The sequence below is a fragment of the Magnolia sinica genome, chromosome 19, assembly GCF_029962835.1.
Source record: "Magnolia sinica isolate HGM2019 chromosome 19, MsV1, whole genome shotgun sequence".
Classification (NCBI taxonomy): domain Eukaryota; kingdom Viridiplantae; phylum Streptophyta; class Magnoliopsida; order Magnoliales; family Magnoliaceae; genus Magnolia; species Magnolia sinica.
The window spans coordinates 11,965,144-11,986,978 of NC_080591.1; the positions used below are offsets into that span (position 1 = coordinate 11,965,144).

General features: G+C 43.0%; 1 protein-coding gene across 1 annotated transcript; it reads right to left on the reverse strand.

The window, feature by feature from the left end:
- Window positions 1-18,291: 18,291 nt before the first annotated feature.
- Window positions 18,292-18,850, reverse strand: LOC131235334 (non-specific lipid-transfer protein 2-like). The gene has a single exon (XM_058232470.1). The coding sequence runs from the start codon at window positions 18,780-18,782 to the stop codon at window positions 18,504-18,506; it is 279 nt and encodes a 92-aa protein (XP_058088453.1). The 5' UTR covers window positions 18,783-18,850; the 3' UTR covers window positions 18,292-18,503.
- Between the last annotated feature and the right edge of the window lie 2,985 nt (window positions 18,851-21,835).

Below are 21,835 nucleotides of genomic sequence, written 5' to 3' on the forward strand. Positions count from 1 at the left end.
TAATAGGTTGGATTTCAAATAAACATTATGATGGACCTTCGGATACTGGAAATCACTCTCTCCACTGTTTTCTTTAGTGTGGTCCACTACAGATTTTTATTTACCTCATTCTTTGGTTCATACCCTAAAATAATATCTAAAAATGGATGAATGGTGTGGATACAACACATACATCATAGTGGGGCCCACAGAATTTGGTGATGCCAACTCAGCCTTTAAGTATCTAATTTGCGTCCACAGGCCCGTAACCTGTCACCATTTCGTGCCCAACACGTCAAGAGGCCGGTTTAGATACATGTCGTGCAAAGATGAGCAGAGACAGGCCTCGAGCTCCGTGTTGTACGAACGACTCAAATGAGATCAAAGTTACATGGGCCCCACAGTTATGTATTTATTATATCTACAACGTTCATCCATATTTTGAGATCAGTTCGTAGCATTAAAAAAAAAAATCATATCCAAAGATCAACTGGACCACAACACAAAGAGCAATGAGAATAATAATTTTCACTGTTAAAAAATTGGTAGGGCCCACCGTAACGTTTATTTTCCATATAATCTATTATTAAGGTTAAAAATACATGGATAAAGAGGAAAAACAAATTTCATATTAATCCGAAACTTCTATGATCTCTAAAAGGATTTCAATAGTAAACGTTCAATCTCCACTGTTTTTTGCTGCGTGGGCCAACTAATCTTTAGATCTATCTTATTTTTCGACTCAAGTCTTAAGATGAAATCTACAAATGGATGGACGGTTTGGAGAGAACACATACCTCATAGTTTGACCCACAGATCTAACCTGATCCGAATCAGAACTAACTCGATCCGGGTCAGGCCAACTGTGTGTCAGACTCGTATCCTAGTCCGTACTGTTCCGTTGACTGCCGCGATCCTTCTCATCGAATTCCGATTATAATCGACATTTGCGCATGATCCTAAGCCATATCCTGTAGATTTGAGTCAGCTTAATCCGATCCATGTACCATTACGACTGCACAGTCGTCGCGGTTCCAACGCCGCGTCTCGTGCACCAACCTGACGCTTAGATCATAAGATGTGGATCGTGCATTATAATGACCGTGGACCATATATTGCGAGACCCACCCATCCCATGTGGCACCAATCTCTAGGTAATCATGAGGGTGATGGATGACATCACCCTAGCTATAGCCACCCTACCTTAGCTATAGCCACCCTACCCTAGCTATAGCCACCCTACCTTAGCTATAGCCACCCTATCCTAGCTATAGCCACCCTACCCCCTAGCCTTCTTATAAACATTTATTGCTAGCCACCCTCCCTTACAAGTAATCATGACTTACCTAAGCTACTCCCTCTCTCCTTACAACCCTCTCTCACTCTCTCCCATTTCTCATCACTTTTCCCAAGCAAGAGAAGAGGCTCACGTCCAAGCTCCTCCAAGAGAGAAAAGTGATATTGGTGGCCCACTTTTCATCCCAAAAAAATCCTTCATCTAAGCCTTCCACTTCTCATCTCCCTCCATCCAAGTGAAGCACAAGGAGACCGACTTTCCAATGGACTAAGAAGATCGACGGTGGGTGCTTATTAGGATAGATTTTTCATATTTTTGATGATGGGCTAAGTGAGGCCTACCGATTGATGGTATGGATCTCACTTTGGACCTTAGGTGTGGCCGATGACCCACCTTGATGCGCATGATCATTCCATGATGGGGCCATTCTCCATGGACCCAATCATGATGTTTATTTTTCTTACATGAAAAGAGGTCATCTAGACCTTACATTTGGTGGAGGAAGAATCTCCACTGTTGAATTTTGTTTTAGTGGGCCCACATGTATTGGGACCCACTTGATGTATGATTGAATGCAAGGAGGGCCCATAATGTCGGGGTCCCTCCATCACACCTGTGTCTCACTCTTTCTCTCTCTCCCTCTCTCTTTCATTTTCTTTGTTCCTATTTTATGTGATGATGTGGCCTTGTGGCCCACCCGGATGGACCCCACCATGAGGCATGACTTTTACCCAAGCCATTTATAAGTGGGGCCCACCTTATATGTGTTGCACCCACACCATCCTCCATGTGGTGGCCCACCTAAGCCGGGCCCACCTCGAATGTATGTGTTCCGTCCAACCGTCCAGCGTCCAGGGACGCTGGACATGGTCTGGGAAAACACAAATATTAGCTTGGTTCACAAGATTTTGGGGTGGTCCGCTTGTGTAGGCCCCACCTTGATGTAAGTATTCAATCCACTCTGTTCATTCCCTTCCATGGCTCATTTTAGGCGTTAAGCTGAAAAATGATGTTAATTCGATTTTTCTGGTGAGCCATAGCATAGAAAATATTGATTTTTACCGTTACAAATCGAGTAGGACCCACCTTGAGCTAAATCATACTGGATATTGGACTCCTTTGAACGGTATCGGGCTATGGAATCCAGTAGCTGGGGTGAATTTAGCTTAAGCGGGCCCCACATATGGAAAACCTCGAAAAAATGAGATTTCAAAAAATATATATATATAATCAAATCTAGGTGCAACGCCTGCTGCTACTAGCGTCAGCGTGAAACGGGCAGGGACCCACGCTCCATCTGTGGGCCCCACCATGATGTATATTTGTCATCCAACCCGTTCATATGGTGGGTCACTCCCAGCAGTGGGCCCACCCCAAAAATCAGTCGAATACACGGCTCAGGTGGCCCACATCAGAGAAAATAGTGGGATTGAACGTATACATTTGAAACCCTTTTCTAGGCCACAGAAGTTTTGGATCAAGATGAAATTTGTTTTTCCCTTTCAGCCAGGTACGTGTGACCTTATCAACGGATTAGATGGCATATAGACATGGTGGTGGGCCCCACGTGGGACCCACAGTGATGTACGTGTTTCATTCTCACCGTCCATTAACGGTGGACGGTGAAACCCCCCCCCCCCCCCTACGTGTTCTATCCACACCATCCAGGGGACGGTGTGTGTGTGTGTGTGTGTGTGTGTGTGTGTGTGTGTGTGTGTATATCCATATATATATAATTATATTATATATAATATTGTATATATATACTATATATAAATTATATATTATATTATATATAATATACATGATGGTGGGCCTTCATGTGGACCCCCCCCCCCCCCCCCCAATGGTGCTTGTGTTGCATGCAAACTGTCCAATCATTTTGAAAGCTCTTTTTACAAACTTGAGACTAAAAATAAGACAGATCTATAGTCCAAGTGGATCCCACTTTGGTATAAATATAAGGCCATGGGATTAGGCCCATCTTGATGTATTATGGCCTATTGTTGGGGCCCACTTGAGTATAGACATGGGGCCCAATTGGTGTGGCTCATCTGATGTACATAAGGCCCATGTGATTAGGCCCATTTGATGTATTTGTGGCCATTGTTGAGACCACCTTGATATGAATATAAGACCCATGTTATAAGGCCCATTGTGTTGTATTCAAGGCCCATGGGTTATGGCCCATTGCAATGTGCACAAGGCTCATTGATGCGGCCCACTTGATTTATATAAGGCCCTTATAAGGCGGCCCATTTGATGTATCTAAGGCCTATGGGTTGAGGCCCAATAATGTAAGATCCATATCCTAGCCCATATTATTCCGTAGGCTTCGTCGGTCATTCCGGTTGAATTCTGACGACCTACGATCGGTTATCAGCGTTTGCGCGCGACCCTGAGACTGTGTCCCGTATTTCAAAGTCGGCTCAACCTGAGACCTATACCCTTGCGACCGCATCGTCGCCGCCGTTCCGACGCAGCATCTCAGTCGCCGATGCGATACCCGTGCCAGGAAGTGTGGGCCCGTGTTCAGTTTGAGGAAAATACCGCACGTTGCAAATTCCAAGAGAATCTATCAAATCCATCACATCAATCACATCACTTGTCAAAAGTACACCCATCACTCAACTCATTACTCTCCCCATGCCCAAGTACAAAAGCAACCCCCCAAAAGTCAAAGCACCTTACCTCTCATGTCACTCTACCATCCCTCTCTCCCATCACTCATCTCTTTCTCTCTCTCTCTCATTCTCCAAAGACAAGCAACTCCAACGTTCATGGCTTCCATGGAGAACCTTGGTGTGGCCCACCTTCCTATCTCTCATCCCCACCCTCCAAAGTACATCTCAACCGTTAAAATTCACCCTTGGAGCTCTAGATTGCGTCGGTGGAAGAAGGAATAGGAGATCAAAGGTGGGTGATTCTCCCTCCCTCTCTCTCTCTCTCTCTCTCTCTCTCTTCTTCCTTTATTTTGTGGCCCACTCAATATGATGTGATGCCTATTTGTCCATCAAATGGACTCCTTGGCCGTCCAAGCTATGTGGGCCCTACCTTATGGGTGATGGGAAAGTACAAGTATCAAATTGATCCATATCAGGTGGGCCACGTTTATGTGGGACCCACCTTTACTAAGATGTGGGCCACGTGCATGTGGGGCCCACCATGGTGCTGTGTACATCCATACCGTCCAGCATCCCTGGACGCTGGACGTCCTCACGAGGGCTGGCTAACATGGAGTGTATGTACTGACATGGTGTGTACTAATAAAGCTAAAAAAAAAAAAGAAAAAAAAAAAGAAAAGAGAAGTTGCTTTTGGAATAGCCTACCCATGTAGGCCCCACCTTGATATATGAATCCAATCCACGCCGTCCATTCCATTCCCCACGTGTTTTTAGGCGTTGAGAAGAAATTTGAGGCTAATCCGATTCTCAGACGGGCCATACCATAGGGATTAGTACTGTATACCATTAAAACACACCTTGAAGCTTCCATTCATCCAAAACAGGCCGCATATTAGACTCATTTGGTCGGTCTTGGACCGTGGAATCCAATGGCTGGAGTGGATTCATCTGATACAGGCCCTACGTAGAAGATTTTGTAAAAAATTTTATTTTCGAAAAAAAAAAAAAAACAAAACAACAGCAGTAGCAGCAGCGCTGCTGCCGGTGACAGGCCAACAACGTCCAGGCACTGGCGGACAAGCGACCGAGCTGGGCCTCACGGCTCCAGCCGTGGGCCCCACTGTGATGTGTTTCAAAGATCAATGCCGCCCATTTTGTGGGTCCCTTAGGGTCTTCTTCAAAAATCAACTATATACGGCACTCAGGTGGGCCACACCATTTAAAATCATGTGAAGACATGCCAAAACATATAAAATCACTTGGTGGGGCCTACCTGAAATTTGGATGCTGCTGAAAATTGGTCTAAACCCTCAGCCAAGTGGGACACACATAATGGGTGGGCTGGATTCAGGAACCACATTCGGTGGGCCCCAATTTTTCAAGGTCCACGTGACCGTTTTATAGGTTGGATGCAAGTAAACATCACTGTGGGCCCTACCCCATGGTCCGCGTGACCTTATGAACAGTTTAGGTGTTAAATAAACAGTCCAGTGGGCCCTCCTCTGGCCCACGTGAACTTATAAACAGGTTATATGGCAAGTAAACATTGCAGTGGGCCCCTGGCCCATGTGACTTTATCAACAGATTGGATGCAAATAAATATTACAGTGGCCCAGGTTGGATGACAAATAAATATTACGGTGGGCCCAAGGTCCATGTGACCTTATGAATAGATTGGATTGCAAATAAATATTACAATGGGCCCTTGGCCCATGTGACCCTATGACCAGTTTGGATGAAAAATAAACATCATGTTGGCCCCAGTTTGGATGGATAGTATGTTGGGCCCTAGGTTGGGTGGAAAATAAACATTTTGGTGGGTCTTACTTAAGACCCATTTATGTATGTGTTGTGTTCACAATTGTGGACCTCCATCACGGAATATGTGACTTATCTATGCCTTCCATCCCTATGGGACCCACCATGATGCATGTGTTTCATCCAACAGTCCAACCATTTTTTTTTTGGAAAATGATTTTTAAGGTTTGGGACGAAAATAAGACAGATTTATTTATCAAGTGGACCATAGTGCACGGTGAGGATTGAACGGCTATCTTTAAAATCCTTGAGATCTTATGATTAGGTTGGATGGGAAATAAATGTTATGGCGGGCCTTGAAAATTTTAGTAGTGGAAAATCATTATCACTACTTATATTTGAGTGTGGCTCATTTGATATACATATGGCCATGTGGTGTGACCCACTTACCATATTTATTGGCCATTGTTAAGGCCCACCTTGTTATATATGAGGTCCCTGTGATGCGGCCCATTAGATGTATTTGGGGCCGATGGGTCGAGGCCCAATATAATGTATATAAGGCTCATTTCAATGCGTGATTCCACCATGATAAATGTATTGTATATCCGCACTATTTAGCCCGCTGGATGGTAGGACTCTTCCCCCCGATGTATGTATTTTATATCCGCACTGTCTACCCGTCTTGATGGCGCAGGGCTGCTTGCTGCATGTGTTGGGCCCGCCCACATTGTACAAGCCCACCATGCTGTGTGTACTTCACCCATACCATCCACTTGTGCGGCCCGCCTGGACGTACGTATTTTGTATCCACACCGTCCATAATGTTGGGATAGTGTTGGATAATGTTTGATTGGCGCCGATTTAGATGGATATGTTTGTATAAGTGCTGATCATTATACGTGGGCCATGGGTGTAGTGATACACATGTTATACCTACAACTATTGAAATGATTTTTGGTGCGGCCAGCATAATGAGGGTCACCTTGATATATTAGTGCGGCCCATTGTGATGTATGTGGCCCATTATGATGTGTTTGGCCCATGTGTGGGCCATCTGTTTGTCTTGTTAGGAGCATGAGACGTGGCCCACTGTGATATATCTGAGGCCAATGGGCGAGGCCCATTAGTGCAACACATATAATACAACCCACTTGATGTGTATAAGGCCCATTGATGTGGCCCACTTATTGTATTTGAGGCCCATAGGTCGCGGCCCATTATGATGTAATGAGGCCCATGGGTCATGGCCCATTGAGATGTATAGTTGGCCCATACATTGTGGCCCATTGAGATGTGTTTCCGACCCATTTAGTGAGGCCATTGCGATATATTCCCGCTCATATGATGAGGACCATTGAGATGTATTTTTGGCCCATGTGAGGCGGCCCATAGCGATGTGCATTAGGCCCATGTGACGCGACCCGCTTGATTTATGAGATCATTGTGTAAGGCCATGGGCCCACTATATGTTTGGCCTTATGTGGGTCACTCGTTGGGAGTAATGTTGGTTAGACGTCCACATTGTTGTGCAATAACGGTTAGATGTCCACATTGTGACCTTCCCTTAGGCCTTATTAAGCCCATTCTCTTTATGGGTTAATCCAAATAAGTGGGGCCCATTCGTCGTAGACGGATGGCTCCGTACTTTCAGATTTGATATAACCACGGCCGAGTACCGAACTTTATACTATGGTTGATCGGCTGATCATTTATAGACCCCGCTTGGTTTATCTGTTGATTATCGGTGTCATTACCGTGACCGATTTGCTGATTCCGATTATTGACCGATCTCAATTGTCGTGGTCGATTGCCGAATATCGATCGAGGCTGATTATCGATCGAGGCCAATTACTGATTATGAGTTGTCTTGGCTAATTGTTAATTATCGATCGAGGCCAATTACCGATTCTGATTTGTCTTGGCTAATTGTTGGTTATCGATCGAGGCCAATTACCGATTCTGATTTGTCTTTACCGATTGCCGAATATCGATCGAGGCTGAATATCTATCGAGGCAGATTACCAATTTCGATTGTCGAGGCCGATGTTGATTGCCGAGGCCGATTGTCGAGACCTATATGATGTATATGCGATCCATAGTTGAGGCCCATTGTGATGCATTGGAGGGTCAGGCGATTGAGTCCATTGTGATGTATGTTAGGCTCATGTGAAAGGTCCATCGTGGTGTGTATTATGCTATTGAGAGGGACCCATGGTGTTATATGTTTGGCCCTTGTGTGAGGTCATGGGTCCACCATTCCTTGGGAGACAATGTTGGTTAAATGTCCACATTGTTGTGATTGATTGTCGATGCCGGATATTGATACTGATTATGAGTATGTGACTGCATAGCATCATGATCATGCCCATATGCATCATTTGCATGTTTGTTATGAGATGTGGTTGACCATTGCATATGTTATTAGGCAAGATGTTATGAGACTCCCTGATAGGCAGAGGTTATCTCACATGAGCGCACGATATGCGCAGGATTTATGCATGACTGGATTGTATGACTCATGCATCTTACATTATGATTACTGTACACCCTAACAACATCAGGGCCGTAGCCTCCACGGGCATATTGTGGATGGCCAGATGGGACACCGAAAATCTGTTCTACATGGGGTGTTATAGATATCCCTGGGTGAAAGTCCCTAAACCCTCTTGGTTCTAGAAGTTACTCCAACGTCTAGACCGAGTGGATGCATGAGCGCATGAGGGCCGCGTCTCCCACTATGTCGTGGTCGATTGGAAGGGGGTACGGCCTTACCTGCCCGAGAGGAGGGGGCAATGCTAGGCTGAGTCTGACCAGTTCGAGGAATGGGTCCGCTATCGACGAGCCGGGCCCGATATTGGCAGGCGGATAGTGAGGTCTCTTCCACTCACCTTGTTGCGCGCAATGGGGCGGCAATCTGGTTTGGAGTGTAATAGACCCCGGTGATTTCCCAAAGAGAAACCGTACTGATATGTCGACTTATTGAGCAGGCATTGCATACTCATTCATTCATCCATTCACTATCCACTCGGGCGGATGGTGCACAACCATTTGTTACGTGTACATTCACATGACCAGGATTTCGGTTGGGCGCACGACTAACCTGAGATCAGGAGTTTACCACATTGAGTCTGACTATCCAAATTTAAGTATATCCAAATTTAAGTATGGGACTGGTTTGGATAGAAGTCCCTTGTGATGGACCCCGTGACCTGCGATACTACGTACTATCATCCTGACTTCACACTCCAGCATGGTCATTCCATTCGCACCACATATCGCATTACATCCGACGCATATGCCATTTCGGGTTACTATGTTTATGCATTTATATGACCTAGATACAACTGACGGTATTCGTAGACTCATCAGGATTTGTATATTGCATTGCATCAGCGGCATCTGATATTTGGCTTGTTGTCTCCGCATTGCATAGTTGATCTACATTGCTTCATCAGTATATGATAATGTTTTTTATTATATTTCTGTGTCGCATTGCCTGGATAAGACTGATGGTATTTATGGGCCTATCAGTATGTTTTCACATTTCTCTGATTTCGTATGATTTATGATCTTACTAGTGTTTCTGATATGGTATGATTATGGGTTTATCAGTATTTTCGCTTACTCTGATTACTCTGATATTGCTTACTTGGCACTTACCTTATGCACACACTTACACCACTCTCTAAGCTTTCTATAAGCTTATGCACGATAGATGCGTGCAGGTGATGTTAGGTTGCAGCAGTGTTGAGCTTGGAAGCGTGCAGCGACCTTCTGAAGCTTGATTTTCGATTTATGTATTTCTTTTTAGCATTGTTCTCAAATGATTATATTAGTGGATATGTGATGATAATATTGCCTTTGTGAATTGGGTAATCTTATGGTTATGCTTATTATGAGTTAAATGTACGTTGGAAAAATCCTCCTTGTAGGATCCCAGGATCGAAAATCTAGCGTTTGGACACTAGGAGCCGAGAATGAGATACTACGGAAGCTGTCGGCACCGGATTTGGCGATCGGGATTCCTGTGAATCCGATTTTCGGGTTTGGGGCGTGACAAATAAGATGTATATAGGTTCATTGCAATATATGATTCCCTATGGTTTGGGTAATGATATTTTATGGCGGGTCATGCTTTAGGAGCAATGTTGGTTTGACGTCCACGTTGTAAGAATAATATTGGTTAAATGTCCACATTATAACTCTCCCTAGCACCCATTGGTAGGCCTATACTTGTTGATGGTTCATCACTTTGTAACATACTTAGTATATCTCCATGATTCATGCCCATACGCATCATATATATGCTTGATATGAGGAATGTTTGATCATTGCATAAGCCGTTGGGCTGAGACATTTACGGGACTCCTTTTGAGATGGATTGCCCCATATGAGCGCACGGTACGCGCGAGATTGCTGCATGACTGACGGTGTAACTCATGCATTTCGCATTGTGTGTCGTGATTCACTGCACGCCCTAGCGACATCAGGGTCGTGGCCTCCACAGGCACATCGTGGATGGTCGTATGGGATACCGGAAATATTGGCTCTAGCATTGTGAGCACTTAGGATGTCCTTGGGTGAAAGTCCCAGAACCTTTTTGGTACCAGGAGATGCTCCAACGTCTAGATCGAGTGGATACATGAGTACCCGAGTGCCGAATACCAGTAGGCCGCGCCTCCCACTGTGTCGTGGTCGGTTGAAAGGGGGCGTGGCCTTATCCGCCCGAGTGAGGGGGCTATAAGCTAGGATGAGTTTGATCAACTCGCAAATGAGTCCGCTATCGATGAGCCGGGTAGATATTGGCAGACTACTGGTCAGGCGGATAGTGTGGTCTTTTCCACTTGCTTGACTGTACAACTAGGGAGGAGACAGTCAGTGTGAGGTGTATTAGACCCCGGTGATATCCAGAGAGGAACTGTACTGATATGTGTACTTGATGAGGACTAGCATGCTTGCTTTGCAACTTGCATATGACATTCGGCTACATAGGCCTCGCATCGCATGGCCTTGGTATGGCCGATAGCATTCATGCCTTGCATCATATAGCTTTGGTACAGCTGATAGCATTCATGAATTTACCGTATATTTCTGCATTACTCTGATATTGTACACTTGACGCTTGCCTTGCGCACACACTTACACCACCCTCTAAGCTTTTGTAAGCTTATGCACGACCGTTGCGTGCAGGTAGAGTTGGACAGCAGCAGCGCTGAGGCAAGAGTGAGCATCAGTTTATTTTGGAGCTTTTTGATCACCCCGTATTTTCCTTTCTGCATTGTACTTAAAGTTTTTGATATAGTGGATATGTGGTAATGTTGTTTTGTAACTTGGTTATACTTGTGGTTATGCTCCATTACAAAAAAAAAAAATCATACTGAAAATCCTCCTTGTAGGATCCTAAGATCGGAATCTGGCATGCGAGTGCCGGGATTCGAGAATGGGATACTACGGAGGCTGTCGGCGCCGGATTCGGCGATCGAAAATTTTGTGAGCCCGTTTTCCGAGTTTGAGGCGTGACACTGTATGTCAGATCGGCTCGAGCTAGGTGTCCTGGACTTAGTCCCGGATCGGATCAAGTTTGGATTAGCTCACATAGATTTTGGATCAGATCGAGTTGGACCCAATCTGATCCGACTCGGTCCGATGCCCAACTCTACCTGCAAAAGATGGAAGCCATCCATATAGCAGGTAGCCCGCCCACCACTTGACTCTTTTCTAACTTTAGCGTGGATGTTAGGTGAGGTGATGACATCAATTTTTCTTCAAAAAAATTCCACCACACGTTCTACAATCATGGGCCATACATTAACCCAAATTAGAACCAGCTAAATAAGTTGAACAAACTGTCATTGTTGGGTCTTAGTTCCAAAATCACATTAGTTGAACAATCCTTATACCAAAATTATATTGGCTGAACGATCCTAGCCACTGATTCGTGCCATTTATTTGTTAAGTTATTGGATATTTTCATATTCTGTGTTTAATAAATGTCCACCACACAATCCACATCCCTTAGAAATTGTACACTAACTGTGAGTCAGATCATTAAATAACTTTAATTCATAAAATTTGCACTAACCCTAAGTTGGATCATTAAACGCCTCTTTGAATACAAACAAATAAGGTACTTTTTAACTTATTTTAAGTCATTAAATTATTATTATTTTACTTAAGTTAGTTTTGCAAACATGATTATAAAAGTAACTTAAGCACTTAAAGCTATTTGTCTCAGCGAGTTATTTTTTTTTTTCTTCTTTTTTAGCCTTTTAACTTTTCACTTCTCTCTCTCCGTACCAAAAGAGGCCTCACATGATGAATGTCCGCTTCAAATGTGGGCCCACACGATGGATCACCCGGAAACGGATTGGCTACTCCCCCTGGCACCGGCCAATGGCTGGTGATCCGTGCTCTGTGGGCCCCACCATGATGTATATGTTTCATCCATGCTGTCCATCTATTTTTCTAGATCATTTCATGGTATTACAAAAAAAATTTAAGTATTTCCCAATCTCAAGTGGACCACATTACAAGAAACAGTGTGGAGTGAACATTGACGATTAAAAAAATTTTGGGGGCCATAAAAGTATTGGATCAAGCTGATCTTTGTTTTTTCCCTCCCTTCATCTGGGTATTTATGACCTAATCAACAGATTGGATGTCAATTAGACAATACAGTGGGCCTTAGGAGCATTTAAATGATGGATATCCAATCACTATTGTTTTCCTGTGGTGTGGTCCACCTGAGATTTGTATCCTCTCATTTTTAGAATAAAGTCCTAAATTGATCTTTAAAAATAGATGAACGGAATGGATGAAATACATATATCATGGTGCTGGTGTCGGGGGGAGTAGCCAATCTGTTTCCGGATCACCCATGAGCCCATATAATGGATGGTCCAAATCAAAGATTGGTCCCTAACGGTAAATAGCACACATCCAAACATATACACACCCCACCGGGCAGCACAACTCTTGACCTAACTGTTGAAACTGCACTGTGTCTACCACTTATTCATGAGAATCACCTACACCCAGTTGTTTGCAGGTTTAGCTTGACCTGTTTGGATACCACCTAATGAGAACTAGATCTGCTTCATGCCTCATGACCCAAATTAATCTGACAAAACGGATGGACAACGTGGACATAGAATAAATACATCAAGGTGGGCCCAAGCCCAATAGTAAGGGATGCATCTGCCTTGGGTGAGGCTGGGGCCCCACCTAACCTGCTCCATGGTTATGGAGCTGGATCCTCTACAACGTTAGTAAAAAGAGCTCATTTCATAATTCTACTTGTGACGCCCACTCTGGTTTGTGCATGGAATCCAACCCAGCAAGAAAAGCTGGTCTTTCCATTATCATAGTGGGACTTAATTGATGTACAGAGTGGATGACATACATATAAAAAAAAAAGTTCACCTGAATCTCTCACACATGTTCCGCACACTCACATGACGAGATTCCTCATTGAATCATGCCCTAATCATCAATCTAATGTGACCTAATATGGATAGGCTATGTGCATGTACCTAAAATATCTCCTCCATATCACAATTTTAATCTTTTATTTACTTGCCTAAAGATAAAAAATCAATAACATGTTCACATTGGCCTTATTAATGGTTGTTGGGATCTCCCAACCCTAAAGTTTTTTGGGCCCATTCAATCTACGGCAGGAACAGAAATAGATTGGATTACCAAACAAGGTCCCCACTTTTAGAATTGAAACATATTTGTAATGTGAAAAGATGTGGACGATTTATCATAAAATAATTCCTAAAACAAAGCCTGTGGTATACAGCTGGTTACGGTTGACCATAGGGAGTCATTTTTCAACTGGAAGTATGGTATGGACCATCTTTATACATTTTAAAATTTAAGTTTCCACCTTGTCCTTTTTCAAATATCGTATAATATTGCATGGAAATGATAGGTGATGTTAACCTACAACCTGCTGATTAGTCTTCTCTACTACATGTATAACGTGATTTGGGAGGGGCAGATTCTTGGTGAGACTGGCCATGTGCTTCACAACCTACGGATGGAGATTTTACGTTGCATCACTACAGCAATTGAGTTTTGTCGAGCCCACCATGTTCCACTCCATCTAATCAGAGTGTATATATTTTCATGCCCCTATGCCATTCATACGCACATGGCAAAAATGGATAAGATCCGAACCGTTCATTGGTATTTCTAGTAGCGTCGTGCATGGGCCTCGATCCAAAGATCTTAGTATTCGGACAATCTTGACCTTCCAATTGGTGGTGCGTGGATGAAAGCTAAAATGTGCATTTACCAGATGGTGGAAAGGGCCCCGTCGATTTAATTTTGGGTGTGGGCTAATCAATGGATGTGTGGTTCGTATCATCATAAAAATGCATCATGTGGCCTGGGTGCTACAAATTTTGGAGGTGCCTGCCAAAACTCTAACGTGGGTTTGAATATTTTCCAACATAGGTTTTTATGTCACAAGTCATCCGGAAACGGATTGGCTACTACCTCTGGTGTCTGTGGGCCCCACCATGATGTATGTGTTTCATCCATACCGTCCATCTATTTTTCTAGATCATTTTATGTTATGAGACCAAAAATGAGGTATATCCCAATCTCAAATGGACCAAAACAGTGTTGAATGAATGTCGACCATTAAAAAAAATTTTGGGGCCATAAAAGTTTTGGATCAAGCTGATCTTAGTTTTTTCCCTTCATCTGGGTCTTTATGATCTAATCAACGGATTGGATGTCAAATAAACGATACAATGGGCCTTAGGAGGATTTGAATGGTGGATATCCAATCACTATTGTTTTCCTGTGGTGTGGTCCACCTGAGATTTATATCCCTCTCATTTTTGAAATGCAGCCCTAAAATGATCTATAAGAATAGATGAACGTAATGGATGAAACACATACATCATGGTGGGGCCCACAGGGTACCGACCACCAGCCACTGAGCCGTTGGGAGGGAGAGTAGCCTATCCGTTTCCACGTCATCCCATATGTTATTTACTTTCACGAATAATTAAAGTTTGGAGCAACAGAACATGCAAAGAACTTAAGATGGTTAATGATACATGCAATATAATAGTGCACATGCATACTTATTAACTTATGTAACATATATGAGGCGCGTGATCATTTATGGTGGCACATGCAGTACATGTGAGGGGTTAAACATGAATAGATGCATATGTGAACATTAGGCACCTATGATGCACGGACACGGAACAATATACTCCAGCACACATTATATACGACTTTGCATTAAGAGCCTATCAACCCCTTCTAGGGAAGGTATATTATCCTTGAGCAAGGGTCATAGTAGCCTTCGCTGTTGTCCACATTATCACCTTTTATGGGTGAAAGGGTGTTTGACTATAAATGACTTTGCGTACATCTAAAGAGACCCTAGAGTGGCCAACTCATCTGCAACCTACATAAGTTGTAGACCAGGTCTCCCGTGGTGTGTGTGTGTGTATTAGTGTATAGCATCTGAGCCGTCCAAAGTTACCGTAACGTGAAAGTTGGTCACATAAAAAGATAAGAATAATAATAATTGGGTGGTTGTCTACTGTATTTTGAGGTATGGTGATACAGAGTAGGTCGCACACAATTTCATGGCAAAGATGGACAAGAGAAGGACCGATTGGAGGCATAAATGATTTAATCAGTCTGAATCTTAAAACAGACTGATCTTGTAAACTACGATGAATTTTTCAACGCCTGTCAGGTCAGTTGCTCATGCTGAATTTGTGATTTTGAAGTAATACAAGTTGCTTTAGCCAACTAACCTTGCCATGTCAGTTGCTCATGCTGTATTTGTGAAATTCTATTACATCCATGGTCAAAAGTTCCTTTTACTTTTGTTTTTCCCATAAAGAATAAATTTTCATTTGATTATAACTTTCAACCCTTTTGGTTGTTTGGGTTGTGCACAACATGAAAATGGCTTAGAAAAATTAAGAGAATAATATTGTTAGGCCAATTTGGAAACTTACTATTTTAGGCCGAAAACCATGAAGTCTAGTGAGAATGGTGTCCGTTTATAAATAGTAAATTTACTATTTATAGTAAATCACCTTTTTAGGGTGTTTGAGTTAAAGTTTTCAGTCTAAAATTGGGTTTAAGCTCATTATTTAAAGGATTATAATTTTATTTTTTATCACCAATTAATTTATTTTCAAATTTATCATAAATTATTTCTATTTCAGTCTCTTGTGAATTCGAATTAGCTCTGTTAGGAGTTCAGAAAACTCTATGAATTTGGAGTAGTTATTCCCTGAGGAAGACGGTGATCGACCTCATCAAGTCCTTCTCTGCGTCATATGACTCATATATATATATATATATATATATATATGTATGTGTGTGTGTGTGTGTGTGTGCACGCGTTCGCGCGCGCTTAAGTTAGATAGCACATGGAACAGGGGTAAGCCCTACATAGGCAATAGTTCATACCCAGGTAAATAAGCAGCTGAATAGGTAAGTAAATATCTTTTACAGGTGAGTGAATAACTTTTTACCAGCAGGTGATAATTTATGGAATAAGCCCATCCTACGTGGACCAGCTTCATATCATGATGAAAAGGTGTAATGTGTCCCTGTGGCAGCTCACTCGCTGCCGCTGAATACCAGCTAGATGGACCCCACATTTGATGGAACCAAAAAATTGGAAAACTTTGATACTCGGGATAGCGTGATGGATGATGCACAGTTTAGATGGATGGTGAATCTGAACTTGCCGTTATTTGATTATCATGGGAGGATTGCGTCCTGCCCCTGCAAGGAAGGACTGGGTCTTGGCAGGGGCTCTGTGGGGCCCACCATAATGTATGTGTTTCATCCATGCCGTTCATCCATTTTGCCATATCATTTTAGAGTATGATCCAAATGTGAGGCAGGTGTAAGACTGATCAAGTGGACCACACCACACGAAGCAGTAATAATAAAGTGCCTACCGTTGAAACATTTCTAGGGCCTACCGTGATGTTTATTTGCCATCCAACCTGTTCATAAGGTCACACAGACCTTGATGATAGGAAAACACAGATATTAGCTTGATCCAAAACTTCTGTAGCTCCCAAGAAGTTTTCAACGGTGGGCGTTCAATCCCCACTGTGTGGTCCACTTGAGCCTTGGATTTTCTTCATTTTTTAGCTAGTATCCTAAAATAATCTGGCAAAATGGATGACAGGCGTGGATAAAAATATATATTGGACGGTTAAAAGTGAGAAATATCCAACGGCTCTGTTTCCTCCAAAAGAAAGTAGCATCAATAAGAGGTTATGATTGCTCGACCAATCTAAATTGGTCCGACATAACAACACAAGTATCACAAATTCACAATAGTTGGTTTAATTTAATTTAATGTATGTGTACAATTTCTAAGTGCCTGCATATTAAGTATCATCCTCTACCAGAGTATCAAATAAAGCCAACAAACATCTCCCCTCATCCGTGAGAATATTAGCACACGTTGTAAAATATGCATTCTAAATTTATATTTCCAAATGCTTATATATAAATTCCCGCCAACAGCCTTTCCACGGTGGTAGGTAGAACCTGGCTGAGGCCCTAACAGTCTGTAAAGGACCTTGTCCGGGCCCAAGCCCTGGCCCTGGCCCTAGCCCTAATAGGCTAGGTGGACCCTGGACCGGCCCTCTAAGAAAAAGAACCATGTCATCAATTAGAGTATATTGTCCTCCATTTACAGTAAATTCTACATATAAACGGCTTGGATCATTCAAACATAACCCCCACATCCAATAATTATATTTAAACTGCATAGTTTTGTTGGTGGGGAGTTATTAACAAGTGTTTTTAAACTATTATAATGGTGGCCCACTTAATGATTTGATTGACCCAATGAACCAAGCAGGACCATTCATCACTAGCCATGCCCCAGCTTAGCCCTAGCACTGAGCCTGCATATCAGGCCTGGGCCGGGCCACAGGCCATGTTTATAGGCCCAAGCCCTGGCCCTGTAAGGTCGGGTTGCACTGTCCATCCGTGCAGTGTGGCCCATCGCCACTCTTACATGGTGGGAAAATGTGCGCACCAACTCTGGGTGCTCCCTAAGAGCATCCAGGAAGTGCTATATATATGGGCCCACCTGTGATATGTATAGACGGCGTGGATAAGTCACATACATCCCGGTGGCCCCCACAAAGTTTACACTAGTGAGAGAACAAAAACTAAATAAACACACTGAGGAGATTTTAGCCTCGGAGTGGGTTGGAAAAGAGCATCCGTCGCCAAATGACTGGCACACGATAGGTGATGTGCTGGATCCGGACCGTCCATCTAGTTGAAAATTAAACTGAACAGATGATCATATTCATGAATGACCAGTGATACCCAAATGAACGGTCATGATGGAAATGAATTCAAAAGGAGAAACTGATAGCTAGGATCATCTGTAGGATGTGATTTTCAACAAAGAATAGCTTACAGGCAAGAACCACCTGATGGAAAGTCAGGATCCACCTCCAAACCTGTCACATGTCAGGTATTTACACAGACGCGTAGGCCCGTGTCGACACATACGGTAAACTGGTAAGGATTTGCATGTCCAATAGCACTGCAACCGCAAATAACTACAAGTACCACTTCAAAACCACACAAATCTATGATGAGATGGCCCACTTCATAAACCAAAGTAGCTAGTACTTGAAAAAACACACATGAAAACTACACTAGCAAATGAGCACTGCAATCATAAAAAACTACTACCAGTACTTCAAAACCACACACCAAATCTATATGATCAGATTGCCCACATGAGGAATGGGACCAGCGATCAATACGGTAGAAGAAGGTGGGCCCCACCCAAATGGGTTTTAGCAGTTGGGGAAAGGAGTGCTGCACGCACGTGACACCCTCTTGGCATTTCCATTGTTTATGTACTTCTTAAGGTTAGGGTTCTTCAGGTACTGGCAAAGGCAGGGCTTCTGTTCCTTGAGCTTGGTGCAGCATGCACTAGTCGGTGGTGCCGACGCCAAGATCGCACTCGCACATGAGCTTAGCTGCATGGGGTTGCACGTGACCGATTCTGAAACCGGCACATTGATCAGAAGCAAAGCCAGTGTAACAAACAGTGCTATGTGAGAACACTTCATTTTCAAAGAGCAATTGAGAGAGAGAGAGAGAGAGAGAGAGAGAGAGAGAGAGATAGATGTGAAGTGGGAACATTTGCTAGGCTACCTTCTCAATTTATAGACAATGACCGGACATGAAATTTCCTACCACACCAATTGTAAGGAAACCCTGCAACAAAAGCTGTGGGATCCACCGTGATGTATGTGTGGCATCCAGTCCGTCCATCAGTTTCTATATATAATCTTAGATTGTGAGGAAAAAAATCAGAGAGACCCAAAAATCAAGTGGGCCACACCACAGGAAAGAGTTGGGATGGGGATGCCCACCATTGGAACCCTCCAGACTCATGATGTTTATATGCCATCCAGCCCGTTCATAATGTCATCATTACCAGGAAGAAGGGTTAATATAGGTATCAGACTGACCAAAACTTCCGTGGATCCCAATGATTTCATTGGCAAGCGAACCCTATCTCAATTTTTCATGTGGTGTGGCCCACTTGAGGTTTGAATCTGCGTGATATTTTTTTTTACATTCTAATATGATCTGTTGCAACTGATGGACGGAATGGATTTCAATATAACATCACGGTAGGCCCCACGGAGTTTTTTGGGTTGCGCGGGCTCCTTACTGCAATTTTTGCGAGAAATTCGCGTCCACAAGGACCGTTAGTGATGCACCGTTGTGTACAAATGTCGCCCATTTTTTGGCCACCGATGCCGTTGATCTTGTGGTTCTTATGTAGTGTAGGCGAAAAAGTTTCCTGGATATGGGTTCCTAACCCTTGATCAGTGGCCCACAAAATCCAATTGTAAAATGAAAAAACACAAATCGTCCAAAAAAATAGGACAAAAATTTGATGGCTAGGAACCTCCAATCTGGAAGGTTTTTAGGCCATTCCCCATCTGGAGTGGATCTCATAGCACCAACGGTCTGGATCAATGAACCGTGGACCCCACTAGTGACACTATCCATGTTTTGATGCAATGGGTCTATAATTCCTTGCATATGGAGCTGTAAGGTCGTGATGCATCGTATGAGAGGGTACCAGGCAAGGGTTCCTGTGATCTAGAACATTTATCTGCCGGGGAGATTCTAAATTGGATAATTCTAACATCCCCTGTTACTTTGAACCGTTGTCATCTTTTATCCCTGACCACTTTTCCAGTAGGTCACTAATCCAACGGTTATAATAGTCTGATCTGAGAGATTTTTTAACGAATCATGAATCCATTTTGGGGTCCCTCAGATCAACGGTCATATACTCGACACGTGGACCGTACATGTGTGTACTGTTGCATGAGGACACTATTCACGTTCGGATGCATCGGAGCTTTGTAATTCCTCCCTACGAGGTGCAAAAGAGTAACACTTCGGTACTCTGGCTCAGGGTTATGGATGATACACACGCACTTAGAAATTACTGATACATTGCATACTTGCAAACAAATAATTAGGTTAAACTGTTCATATCGTGGGAAATAATGTCATCTGTATCATGATTAAATTAAAATTCTTATTTGATTATCTGAATGCCGGATTGGTCAGAAGTTTAGATGGCTGAAAATTAAAAATATCCTACGGTCATATTTCAACAAACAAGTGTACACGGTTCAAACGTTTAAATTGTTCAAATCTTATTTTGGGACCGTAACTTGAACATAGGAGGTTCGACAATTTAGTGGATTTAGTTCGAATTACTGTATGACACGTATGTAATTCCTGGTTGCGTGCGTATTGATATTCATAATCTTCCAGAGTATCAAATGAATTTCCGTACAACGAAAAATCAGTTGCTATCTTCTATGCAATGCTTTTACTTTTACCCCGACTCATCGGCTGCTCGTGGTTTCCAGGAACATTTGGATTTTGGAGTGAGGCCGACTCTAGTCCGTCGCGCAATGTATAAGCATTGGTTTGTTGCTCTCCAACTTACATGTCCTGGCACAGTTCTTTAATCTGGACCGTCCAAGTAGTATTTCAATATTTATTTTTTCATTTGATATGTTAAACTGGAATGTCACGTTAAAAAGGTAAAGGTCCTGATATTTCCTACATAATGTACGGTTCAGATTCAGTGTGATTAAAATTCATGTGCACTTTCGAGTGGCAATGAATGAAGATTGTGTCACTGCGCAGCGAACTGGAAAGCTCTTTCTTTTGGAATCATTGGGCCGTTGATCTTAGCTCCACGCCTAATCATGAATATAGCATGGGATTCGGTGGAAATCACGCCATTATCATACAAAAAAGAAGGGTTGATTGGTGGGCCACTGCCAGCTTTAGGATGTGGAAATAAGCTTCTTCGGCTGACATTCAGTTTGACTGAATACACCCATTTTCAGTGAATATGCTATGCTATTTATGTAATTCGATCAACTGTAGTAATGAGTGGGGCCCACCTTCTACTTGGATCGGTCCAATACGTGCTTAAGATGCGTTTGATCGTCCGGGTCTACTAATTAAGTGGACCACACATGTATCACGTCGAATATGGATTGGTGATCATTCTTCAATACAAGTGTTGGGGCCAGGGCACGTTCGCATGGGTCCCACCTAATGGATGGCCTGGATCTGGCATATGCCCATTAGGAGGCATTGGCTAGTGAGCATTACACCAGCCGTGAAAAAGCTCTATGAAACCTACATGATGTATGTGTCTTATCCGGGCCATTCATGTATATACATTTTTCTAGAGTGCATGGTTTGGGTAGATTCCCGGATCCACTTACATCAGTGGATCGGTGTAAGTGGAACGGTGGATTCCCTAACTTTAAGGCCCACATGAATATGTGTGCCTTAAATTGATACTGTCTATCAATTTTAACAACTCATTTTAGGCGATGATACTAAAAATGAAGTACATCCAAATCTCAAGTGGACTGTACCATATGAAATAGTCCTGATTAAATACTTACTATTAAAAACTTCATGGGGTCGGGAATTTTTATTTGCTATTCAACCAGTTGATAATGTTATAGAGACCATAATGAAGTGACCACACAAATATCAGCTTGATTCAAAGCTTTTATGGCCCACGAAAAGTTTTCAATAACTAATTACCACGCTTCTT

Bases quoted from the DNA above. Each gene is read 5' to 3' on its own strand.
- LOC131235334 (XM_058232470.1), bottom strand. From the start codon at position 18,782: ATGAAGTGTTCTCACATAGCACTGTTTGTTACACTGGCTTTGCTTCTG.